We start from the raw sequence: 12,351 nt of genomic DNA on the forward strand, positions 1-12,351 counted from the left end.
AGATGGAACACCAATAAATCCCGGAGATATCGCTGGCGGAAAATCAATTACCCTGCAAGGATACGCGCTTCCAATTTGAATATTTATGGAGAACCGTTCAGATCTCGACATAAAAGCGCCAAAGTTGATACGTTACAGGGTTTGAAAGGAGGAAATTTTTGGGAAGTGTTTACAGGAAGGGTTAAAAATAATGAAACTACATTTTGGGTAGAGTGATGGATATTTTTAAGGGAAGTACATGGCTTAACTGCGTTTAAATATTGTTTAATGTGATACAATCGAATCACAAGAAGTATATTTAGTCAAGGTAAAATAAGTTGTAAAGTCAATGCATACTTAAAAACAAATTAGAGCTAGTGGACTTTTTACTTCAGTATTATAACTCTCCTTCATCTTTTTTTATAGAGGTTTTTTAAAGGCCTAATTCAGGTACATTTAAATTACTTTTATCACTAGCAGATAGTTAGTTTTCAATAGAGCAATAACTGCTACCCCATACTTTTAGAATAAATAAATTCAGCACACCGTTAATATTGCAAGTCCCGCCAACCATAATATCGATATTTATATCCCCCAGAGCGTGCATATCTTCGCACCCAACCGCTTCGTTCTAGGCCAAAAGCGTTATGAATGGGCTGACATTTGTCAACTGGCCAACGGAGTCAAGTACGGTCTTGGAAATGTGTCTTTGGCATATCTCACGGATGCCAAACGTAAGTCAAGCAGCTCGAGAGCAAACAAAAGCGCGAAGACAAACAAATTCGAATGTATCTGCTGGTATCTGGGTATCTGAGCACCGAGTATCTCAACATGTATCTCGAGACGTCTGCGGTGGCATTAATGGCAAATTTGCACGAAGTCAATAGCGAATACAGGGGGAAACAGTCAATTATCAATAACGTCGAGTGTGGACGAAAGTAACTGCAAGTGTATTCGCGTAGATACACTGAGTAGATACTTTTGTATCTTGCATAGGCGTCCGCTGATGTTTTTGTTATTCCACCTGTGTGGTGTTGTTTTTGTTTTCCACTTACTGCCACCGTGTACGCAAAAGTGTCTCGCTCTCTCTGTCTAACCGAATGCCCCGTCCCGCTCGCTCGCTGTATCTTGTACCTTGTATCTCTCGCTCTTTTTGTCGACCGCCGATTGGCTGGCTTTTGAGTCTGCGCCGCTTGCCGGAGAGGCCACACCTCTAAAACCCCCGGCGAAAACCACGTTTGCGTGTTATTCCAGATACTTTTGGCCCCCCATTTTCCATCCGCCGCCCGCGGAAAACATAAACTTGTGGCTCCCTAATGGCCAGAGGAAAATAAAACCAGGGGGATGAGTCAAAATGAAAATGGCTTTTATGTGTGGCGTGCGTCGGGGTAATTTTATGATTCAGGGAATTACACGGCGAACTGACAGCCCTCCTTCTGCTTCCTCCGCTGCCCTCCACCTGGAATATGTAGATACAGATACCTTTTAATTGTCGCTTTATTGATTTCCCCCAAAGAAAGCACATAAGCTGACTTAATTTATGCTTTAATTCTATTTAATTATGCTTTTTTACCGTCTAAAACTGCATGGGGTCCGTGAAAGATTCGCGTGTGACTTGGGCCGTTTTAATTTTGGCTAGGAACTATCTTAAATGTGTCAAACCTAATGAACGGTGTAGTAAAGCGGTTTTTGGAGGTTCGGGGGAGGATTTTCGAGGATTATGCTTGGCATGTCCCGTGATTTATTACCCTTGCAAAGGCTACCAATTTTTTACTCCTTTGGGTTGTTAAATGTTTATCCGGCTATGAAATTCTAGGCCAGAGAGCACTTAAATCGAGTTCTAAACATACATTTTGTCCCTAAAATCTATTTTTTAATGACTATGTGGCTTAATTGTGGTTTTAAAACCAGGATTTCTTTAAAACGAACACCGTATTGTACAGTTTCTACAAATAAAGATTGTACTAAAGGATAGACGGAAACTTAGTTCTGGTAATTAAGTATTTTTTAATGTTATTTTATTCAACTACATTAATCATTTCTTTAAAATGTATTTGTTTTAGATGTTGCTTTTATAAACTACCCTTACAATATTATCCTCTCTTTTGTCTACATTAATGTTTCTAGGGATTGGTATGAGGCCAATTATTATTTTTTTATTTTTGGGTACTTTTCCGAAAAATGAAGACATTTCCTGTGTGACAGCTCTACAATTCTTACATTTCTCAATCCTTGTATATATTTGCTTCTATTTGAAATACCCATAACCACCTCTGGTGCAGGTCAAATCTAAAATGGCGAATCCCAGGCGGCTCATTCAATTAAAATCGATCGCCGCTCTTATACCTCCAATAAGATCAGCTGGCTGCAGTGGAACCCACCTGAGAGTGTGGTATAAGAGCGGCAGAGATCACCTGGGCTATGGTTGCTCGGCAGCCAGGGAGAGAGCGAGAGAGATCCAGGTGAGCGGAACACCTGGTGAGCGGTGGAGTGCCGTATCCGAAAGATACGAAAGGCGAGTGAGAGCGGCGCAGAGCGGGCTGTGGAGGGCTAAGCGGCGGGGGTTAAGCGGCAGCTAGCTGACTGGCTTTCCGACTTTCGAGGCTCGTCTGCGCAAAACCCGCGCTCGTCCAATCAGTACGAACTCGGTTCCCGCCAGCGCAGTAACAACTTCGCCGACGAGCGCGTGAAACACCTTCATTTTCGCCTTAAGCAAAACAAAAAAGTAAAGAAATCAAAACACACAAGTGCCTTAACATAGTCTCTAGAATATTGCAACGAATTTACTGCCCATCAATATATATACAGCCCATCGACAGGAACAAAAGATACAGAAACGAAAAAGATACAAGCCGAAGCTCATCGAATGCGGAAGTGAGCGAAAGCCGGCGGCTTTTTTATTAATTATTGCAATTAACGCAAAGGATAAAAAATACACAAGTGTGCGCAAACAAAGGGAAACAAAAGAGTGAGAGAAAGTGATCGAGTGCCTTCATTTGCATATCCTTGCAAATTGAATTAATTTAATAACAAAAAGCAATTGAATAATAAGAAAACGTGCCGCAATGTCTGTTGTTCGCAGTGCCATGTCAAGCAGAAGTATTCAGTAATAATTCCCGAAACCCCAGCCCAAGCCCGATTTCAATCCCAAATCCCAGTCCGAAAATTGATTAATCACTGTGCCTTGAACTGATCGTCGTGACTCGTGAGTCAGAGCAGCGCCATTTAATTGTCCGCAAACAAAAGTACGCAGCCCAGTTGCGAATTGTCGGCTTAAATATTGGTAGAATATCGGTAGAACCGGCGGCACCCCTCCCCCGCCAGGCACTACCCCTGGCCCCTCCAGTCGAGTGAAGCTTCATGCGAAAAACGCCGCTTAAATGCATACGGATATCATAATTGGTGACCAATTTGCCGCCAACAACAACTACTGGGTGATGCAGGTGAGTTTTGTGGCTAGAAAGTAAGGTGAAAAAGAATTGAGAGCTTAAAATACACACTAGAGACTGAAGTTCAGAAGAAGCTGTTTTAGAAATTAGAATTTTCCATAATCTTTTGGATCTCCTTTACATTAAGAACGGGAAAATACAAAAAAATAATTTCAGAAAGTAAGCTCTAAAAACAATTTTTTAATAATTTACATATAATATAATAAATTATTGTTTTATAATAAAAAATGCCCTGACTACAAAATCCTACTAAGGACACAAGGTATATAATTCAAAGTATAATAATCCAAGAGATACGGCTGATTCATTTTACAAGTGATTACCGAATCCTTGTGGGGTCTTAAATATTGGTCTAATTACTCAACATCATTGAAATTTAAATCAGGGCTTAAAACCTAACTAACTTATTTTCGTAGCTGAATAATAAATAAAAATATAGAAAATCGTGTTTAACAAAGTATTTACCTGCCTTCTAATACCCAAACGATAGCCAATTAATTTGAGATCCCTTGTTCCTTGTCAAACCCAATTCAAGCGAAATCATCGTAAACCATTACTGCCCGCAATTATAACAAAATGCGCTAATTAAGCCGCTTTAATTGCAAATTAATTTTGGCCAAATTTGACAAACAATAAGCCAGCAGGCACCAAGCAAATACGAGAGACCACAAATCACATGAAAAACACCTTAAGCCCCACGACTTCCGCTTATCAAAATGCAAATCTTGAGCGGACCAGATTTTTGTCGATTTCTGAGTGCGAGTGCGGGTATAAATAAAACGCACGCGGCAATCGAAAATTACAATAAAGCCGAAAACAAATTAGCTCGATTATCGATTGAGATGAGGACTCGGGCTGCGGAATTTGTGATTTCGAGTGTGTGTGCTCACAGAGATTAGCACCTCGGATCTCCTCAGGTGTTCCTGGGGCTCCTTCTTCTTCTCCCTCTTTTCTGTTTGCCAAAAGCGACAATCGATTTGTAAATCTCGTTATCACCTGCAGGAACTCTGGGCCTTTTAAGCCGTGTCCAAACACACGGTCGGTCAACTCTTTTGAACTCGTCCACACTTTTCACGCGCTCCCTACCTCGGGGAAACTGTTGCAATGCGATCCGATCCGATCCCAACTGCACTGATCCTCACTCCTCCTGTCGGACACCTCCGTGGCTGCAGCCTGTGTTTCTGTTTTCCCGGCCTGTTTGCCTCAATTGTTTGACTCGCGCTCACTTGCGAAGCTCCGGGTAAATATTTGCCCACAACACTTTGCCAATGTGCCAAGTGTCCCCTCTCCACGGACCCAAACCAGCTGACTGACGAGCGCCTTTCGTCATGGTTCCTATAGAGGGATATATATGGCTACATAGTCGATCATCGACTGGGCGGCATTGATGGACGGTATTGGACACTATGGCATAAGTGCAAGTGGCCAGGGTGCGTATGAGTAATACTATTTCTGGGGAAGTGTTTATCCTGTTTATTAATACCCCGCTGGGTGTCAATAAGTGTTTCAGTGCAGGGGAACCGATCGAGGGGAGGGGAGTGTTCTTGGTATAGTTCACCTTGAAGGGGGAGTTTTTATATAACCAGTGAGATATTACTGTGTTGTTCATAAATGGGATTTAATGTGCAGGTTAATTTGTTATTTCAATGATTGGTTAGGATGCAATACTGTAATGCAAGTTTTTTTATAATTAATCTACATTTATCTTGAACTGATATAAAGATTGTTATTACTAAGTGGTTTTATTAACTGACACACGCCAATTATACCATGTTATATCCTAATAATGTGTAGCACAAATATGATATCATTACCTTAATCCTGAAGGCTCCTCTGTATCATTTCCTTTTCCAAAAATTAATAACTAAACTTTATCCCAATGTCCTCCATACCCCCTTTGCACCACCTTAACTTTACAACTTACACGCCGAAGTCTACCTGTCTTACGCCCATTGATAAGTTCCATTTCTCCCCTGGGGAAGTCTAGGCTTACTCAACAAAGCTTCGGGTTGAGTGCCTCTGGCTGGCACTCTTCAGAACACTTCCTTCCCCTAGGAGAAGATAAGAGACTGCCCAGAAAAGCGTACGAGTATGAAGAAACCCGAGACATTGGCGATTCCGGGGAAAAAATGAGAGTCGTAAAAGAGCTGGGTGTTCGACAAGTGTTGGTGCTTGTTCCGCCTGTCACCATCAATGGCTGCACTAATTAGGCATGTGTTGTCAAATATTTACAGACAGTCGCAAAAGTACAAAGCGCTGTTGCCCCCTGAAAGCCCCTCGACGGCCCCTCGAATGCCCCTCTATTTCCTCCAGATAGTGTCAGGTCTGGGATGAGGGGGCGGACTTCTTCCGTTTTTCACTGATTTAGCAGATACGGCGAGATAGGACAAGGTAATTCCCACGACTCAGGGCGATTATGACGAAAAACTTTCGTATTTTATGGCTCAAAACGAAATTGGTTTACGATCGCTTACAGAGAATTAGCAGGCAATGAGTATGCAAGTGTCTAAGTATCTGGGTATCCGAGTATCCGATACATTCGGTGAATAATGGAACTAATCAAGCACGTAGGCACGCGGTTATAGCCCCGACTCTTGCAGCTCTGATTAATGGCCCTGAACCATTGTGCTTCAATCGTAAATAATTAAATATAGATAAAAATCGGATAACTCACAGGTTGGGTTTGGGACTACTGTCAGCACGGGAACAAGATTTATGCAAATTACTTTAGTGGACTAAACGAAACCCGCAATCGCACCAGTGATTTGTCAATAAAGTGTATTTTCCAATGTACGAAAATAATCGTATGTGAGTTTATGGCCAATCTGAATCAATAGGAAATATTTGCATTCGCGAATCGGCGTCTGACAAAGGCGGCCGCCTTCAAAGAATCGAAATCGGTGCTGAAATTCAACGAGAATTACGGCCCCACACAATTGCTCCGTCGTCTGCTCATCTGAGCCATAAAAAATCGTGGCAAATTAGATAGAAAACGGCGGAATAATGGCCCGATAAGATAATGATGTCCCTACTAGACCGACTTTCCATTTCGAAATGAGATCAAGATTGGATCGACCCCCGAACAAAGCACCGATTGCCAATTACACACCGCCTTAGACAATGGCAGGTAAATATTAACTGGAGTAAGCCGTGGAAACAGTTGGCCAAAATCTCATTAAGACCCAGTGGGAGATCGCCCATCGATCGATCGATCGCATGATCGATTCCTATGCAAATCCCGCCAGTAATTTCGGTTTCCTTCATCACAATGCCAAGTTTTTCGATTTTAGTCTCTGGTCTTTGCCATATTTCGCTTTTGCCAATTCATGCAAATGAAAACGAAACCCGGCACACAAAATGCGCCAAAAATGGCACAAAAATATCATTCATTTACAGCCACTTTTGATTGATTCGCCGCCTGGCCAAGTTGGAGGTCAACCGGGGCAACAGAATCAATCACTCACAAGCCAGTGAGTTTAAGCAGAACTTTGTGGTCTTGAAGACAGGCAATGGGTAAGATCCTGATTTGCAAGCAACAAAGAGTAGAAAATATTATGATGTATCAGAACTTTAAGTAGGATTACAAAGTATACTATATATTTTAAATAAATCAGTTTACGAACACCTCCTTAAAATCTTATTAAGCTTTATAAGTCCATGTCTGAAACCATAAATGGGACTATCCATCATTCGTGGTTTGATATTTCTTAACAGCTTTTCCATAGAATCTTCACCATTGATTTAGCCCAATTGGAACCTTTCTCTCCCCTTTTTGTACCCCAATTTTATGGCACGTGAGTGAGCAAACCCTTTTGGCTTTTTCTCAAATCACCAAAAGTATCACCTTAAATTTTTGATAGATTGCCGGGCCTGAGGCCCAAACAAGAAACATGTTTGGGCTCAGCGAATTATTGCGGAAACTAGTTGGCCGAAAAAAATAAAAAAGGCTTTTTATGCTCACCGAGGTGCTAAAACCCCCGCAACATTGAAGCGCAATTCGTCGCGAGTTTGATGGGATCAAAAGCTCAGCGGATGACAGCGAATGGAATGAAATAAATTTTATTTAAGGCCCCGATGCCGCATTAAGATCAATTATTTGATTATGGAACAAAATCTGCGTGAAATCTCCGAATAGTTGACCCAAGCCGATGTCAAATGGCGAAGCTGTAAATTTCAATTTCGGTCTCGAGCTCAATTCCACAACGAGGTGAGAAAAAACACATTTGATCGGGGTGCGATGATAAAGCCATCACCGCCTGGTCGTCTCCATCGAGCAGTCGTAAAGCCCCAGCAAAGGTTCAAACAAACCATCCCGACTTGAAGCCAAATTGCAAATTTAAATTGAAACCGAAATCGAAATCGAAATGGAAATGGCAGCACATTTCGTAAGCTACTATTATACGAAATCCCTGGACCGATGGGAGACATCCGCAGCCGAACATGCGCCTGAAAATCACTTCAATTCACATTATTTGCTTACTTAACTTTTATCACCCGGCCGAGATTTCTATGATCGATCGATCGCTAATTGCCAGAGTACAGAAAGGTACACGAAATCCGTATAGGTCGAGCAGAGGCGCCAGGTACGAGTGGCCAGCATTGAGATCTCTTTTGGGCAATTGACCCACTAATAGGCCCTGTCAATAAACGCCTTTTGGCCATTGAACTTTTGGTTCTAGCCATCCCCTTTGAATTTCCTGAAAAGCGCACAAATTAATTGCCCGCAAATCCTGTGCTCGACCGATCAGCATTTATTCAACAGTTTTCGATTCAAATTTTTATTGAATCCACTCAATCTACATGTTGCGCATGCCAGTTCTCTATGGGCCAAGAGCCCCTCGACATGGCTGAGCGCTTTTCCAGCGCTGATCGGAAATTGGTTTTGTAGGCCCTGGGTTTCAGGGCACTTCCTGTGCGTCGTTTATTTGTAGTATTTTATTCATAGCTTCGCTGGCCACCCCAATATCGACGCATATTATGATTGCCCAGCGTGAAATTGTGAGAATATTTCCCGAACGACGCGTCATCGACGTCAATTAATGCTTTATTATGCATTCCTGTTTGTCCTTCGCAGGGACAGCCAAGGATATTCAATATCCCAGTGATATGCAATAGCTGTGCGAATGGTTTTATGCTAATGAGCGCGCGGGGGTGGAAAATGAATATGCCTTATGGGGAATATCCCTTAGGAGGCTCCAGGAAAGTGCTAAAATGTGGTGGAAAATTGCTGTTTTTCAGTGTCCCTATGTGTGTAATATTTGTGGAAAAACACCTTTTGGGATGAGTAAAGAAAGGGTTTTTAATAAAAAATGTTTGCTGCTCCTATATATCTTACCATCATTTAATCAATAAATTTATAAAGACTATCTAGTTTGAGAAAGGGAAATCCCAGAAAATCTATCTTTTCGATTAAATAGAATAAAATCTTAAAAACTTATACCTAACCGTTAAGTTAAAGTTCAAGTAAATCAATAAACTTAAATCAAACATAAATATTTTAGATGGTTTTTTCCCATAAAAAACCCAAAGCTAGGTCGCACATAGACTCAATTAAATCCGCTTGCGAGCGGCGATCGCAGAACCCACTAAACCAAATCGCTCCCAATGGCAAAATGGCGCGCTAGACGGGAACAGTAAATAGCGACAACAATAACCATATCAATATCAGTCGGTTTCGAGTGACTTGTCATTAGAATAAATAAACTTATATATAGGCAAAGGCAAATAAGAGCCGCATTTAGAGGCAGCCAATAATGAAAATAGATACACACACCAGCGGACGGCACAATCGATGGCTAATAGTCAACAACATCAGTCAGTCAGCCAGGCCGAGTATGCGAAGCCAAACAAACTAAAAAATAAAATAGTCAGAGCCGGGGAGAAAAACTGTCGCAAATTGCGGTCATTCGTCATGCGCACATGAGCAGAACGGCGGCGGCAGCAGCAACAACACGGCAGCAACATCGCCGGCACGGCAGCAACACCAACGACACGGCAGCAACTGTGGGGCAAAGCGCTTGGCAAATGGCGTCGAGCCAGTGGAGGGGTGGGCGGATTTTGAGGGGGGCTGGGGTCCAACCACCCGGGGGGTGGGGCCAGAGCGGTACGCGCTGTACGGTCGGTGGGAGCGAGACAGAGGCGCACTGCCAGCGATGAACTTCGGCAGCCACGCTTAGCGGCTTTTGTTTCTCCTATTAACTCTGTCTCGGCGAAAAAATAGAAATACATTGCGTTTTTATTTATTCACTCCACACTCATAAGTATGAGCATGTTTCAATGTTCAGTGGGCAGAGGTGTAGAGGGGAGATCTTCTAGGGGGTGGGATAAAATATTATAGTGCCAAGTAAATATAAAAAGATTTTTAGAATGTTAGATAAAATGATTTTTAGGTACCTCTGGGAATCGAACCTCGTCTAAAACAAATTTTCTTAATTATATAAAGCTATCTTAAATATTTTTGTAAAGTAATAAAAACAAAAAAAAAGAATTCTTTAAAAATTTTTTAACTTTTAATTTTTTTTTTTGGAATCCCTGAATATAAAATGATTATAATATTGTTTGCAAAGTAAATATAACTATAAATACAAGCTTCAAAAAATATTAAAGTTAAAAGAACTTAAAAATATTTTTCAAAACATATTCGCCCCCCTTCCGCCACCTCTGGCCTTACTCCCCAAGCTTTTGCTGCTGTTTTTCTCGCCATTTAAGTTTGTTGTTTTGTTTCAAGCTATGAAATGTGTTTTGATTTGCTGCGCTTGCGAGGCTTAAGCTACAGCTCTGCCGACTTTTGGTTGGGCGCTACCTGCGGGTGTGAAAGGGGGTTCGGCGGTGAATGGGAGGGGTGGGTGGCAGTCAGGGGGTGGGGCAGTGGCTGGACAGCAGGGGGGGGCCTTCTCAACATGGCGACGTTGAGTTTTGCTGCTTAATGGTGCTTAACAGCCGCCGAGCGGAGTGGACTGAGCAGCCGAACAGCCGAGCGACTGCGTGACACTGCGCATGTACCGCTCAACGGGAAGTATATAAGTGGGTGCACATAATGGCCATGTAATGGCTATCTGAGCTTGTGGCAGTGTGTACCTAGGAAGACAATTGCACTGAAACCGCTAGAACGAGAACGGAAAATGTCGATTTTTACGGTCGCCATTTTGGCCAAGCAATAAAAACAGCCTCTAAAATGAAAGAAAGTAGATTGAACAGGGATTAAAAAACCAATAAAATACCAGTCTCTTTTGAAATCGAGTTTATAGCTACACTAGCGTTTATTTAAGTATCTACAATTCTGAAATTTAAAAGACAATAGAAGCCAGAGTCATTTCATTTTGTAGGTGAATTCTAAGGCATTGAATTTAAATTAACAAATTAAATGAGTAAACATATTTTTTAAATACGTATTGTTATTCTTCCTCTCTGATGTCAATATTCAGCAGATAAATATTAATCATATCACCGATATTCCGATTGCTGAATCTTCTTTTATGTTGCATTTCAGGCATATTCCTCTTATGCTGCTCAGTTTTTTCCTAGACCCCAGCACCATTACCATTCCCATATCCATTTCATTCAGCAATTTGTCTACTATTAGTCTCTCTTCCCGAATAAAAAAACAAAACCCGAAAACAACTTCAGTCCACAACTCCAGCGGAGTATCTTTTCCCACCTTTCCCTCCCAGACGAAAATATTGGTCTATTGTTCGGTCCTCGGCCGTTGTTATGATGGCTATTAACGCTATTATTATGAAAATTTTCAGCATCATTGATTTTTGTTACCGATTTTCTAATTTAACCAAATTATTGTTTATTCCCTCGTCGTCTGGCCCAGCCCGTTGATTTATTTCATTTTGCCTCTTGGACTTTTATCTATTTTGGGAGTTTTGTTTCAACTCTTTGTCCAGGTCTCACCCACCTGTCTGCCCCTCGGGCCCCGCTGCCCCAAAACTTCTGCCGGCCATGTCCACTTGGGATTCGAGTTTTCTGTTAACTGGTTGCGTAAATATCGCCTGGCCTCAATGAAATGCCTCCACACACTCACAGGCCGATAAACAGACTCATAGATACAAAGATACGAAGCCTTTTTCCTCAATGAAATGCCGAAAATTAGCATAATCTGCGCCAGCCTTTCTCGCTGGGCTTACACTGGGCTGCAAGAAACACATTTTCTGTGGTAGAAATTTGAAAATATTTTGTTTTTGCAACTCCAACTAAGCACAATTTATTTTTAAATTTCAAAAACCCAGATAACATATTTTTCAGAATATCTATCACAGCTTGTAGTTAAAAAATTATTATAATTTTATAAGATATTATAGATATAAGTTCTTCAAGTTAACTTTAATATTTAAAAGTATTGTATTTAAGCTTACTTATATTTTTAGGTTTTTATTTATAATATATTTTGTACAGATCAACTCCTACTTATTTAGTTGGTACTTCTGTCGAACTGAAAAGTAAAAGTATCTGAAAGGTTCTCCCCTGAAGTACAGTGTTCCCCGAAAGGCGGCATACGCAGAGGGAAAATAAAAGCGAAACCTGTTCGCGTTTTAAACGAAAATCTTGTCGGACATGATGTTCACCTCGGGTGGAGTGAACACGAATTCGAATACGAATACGAAAGATTGGATGGTTTTGGGGATGCGGGGTTCTCCATGGGCTGCTGCGGTTATTTGTTTGTTGGTGTCAAAGCTGTCACATATTTTATGCGACTCAGTCAGGGGCGGGGGACGCCGCCGGTCAAGGGGTCAGCGAGCCCCACACGCATCCCGGTGCCCCCTGGACAGCCCCCTGCCTTGGTAGCCCCCCGCCAAAATCACTGCACATGCATTTTAATTTCCCAGTTGTGGGTAATTGCCTGGCCCGTCCCCTCGGGCCATCATGCCGCATTTGTCTCAGGCGAGGGAGCTATGATTTCTTACCAACCGATTCTGCG

The 12,351-nt window shown here is 41.9% G+C and overlaps 1 protein-coding gene across 1 annotated transcript in view; it reads left to right on the forward strand.

Annotated features, from left to right (window-relative positions):
* The first annotated feature begins 2,638 nt into the window (after positions 1-2,638).
* The window catches only part of LOC108035609 (dendritic arbor reduction protein 1), a 30,169-nt gene continuing 20,456 nt past the window's right edge, over positions 2,639-12,351 (forward strand). The window contains exon 1 of the mRNA XM_017111294.3: positions 2,639-3,422. Within this exon, the coding sequence (XP_016966783.1) occupies positions 3,360-3,422 (63 nt within the window). The 5' untranslated portion in view covers positions 2,639-3,359. The remainder of the gene's footprint in view (positions 3,423-12,351) is intronic.

The sequence above is a fragment of the Drosophila biarmipes genome, chromosome 3L (genome assembly GCF_025231255.1).
Source record: "Drosophila biarmipes strain raj3 chromosome 3L, RU_DBia_V1.1, whole genome shotgun sequence".
NCBI lineage: Eukaryota > Metazoa > Arthropoda > Insecta > Diptera > Drosophilidae > Drosophila > Drosophila biarmipes.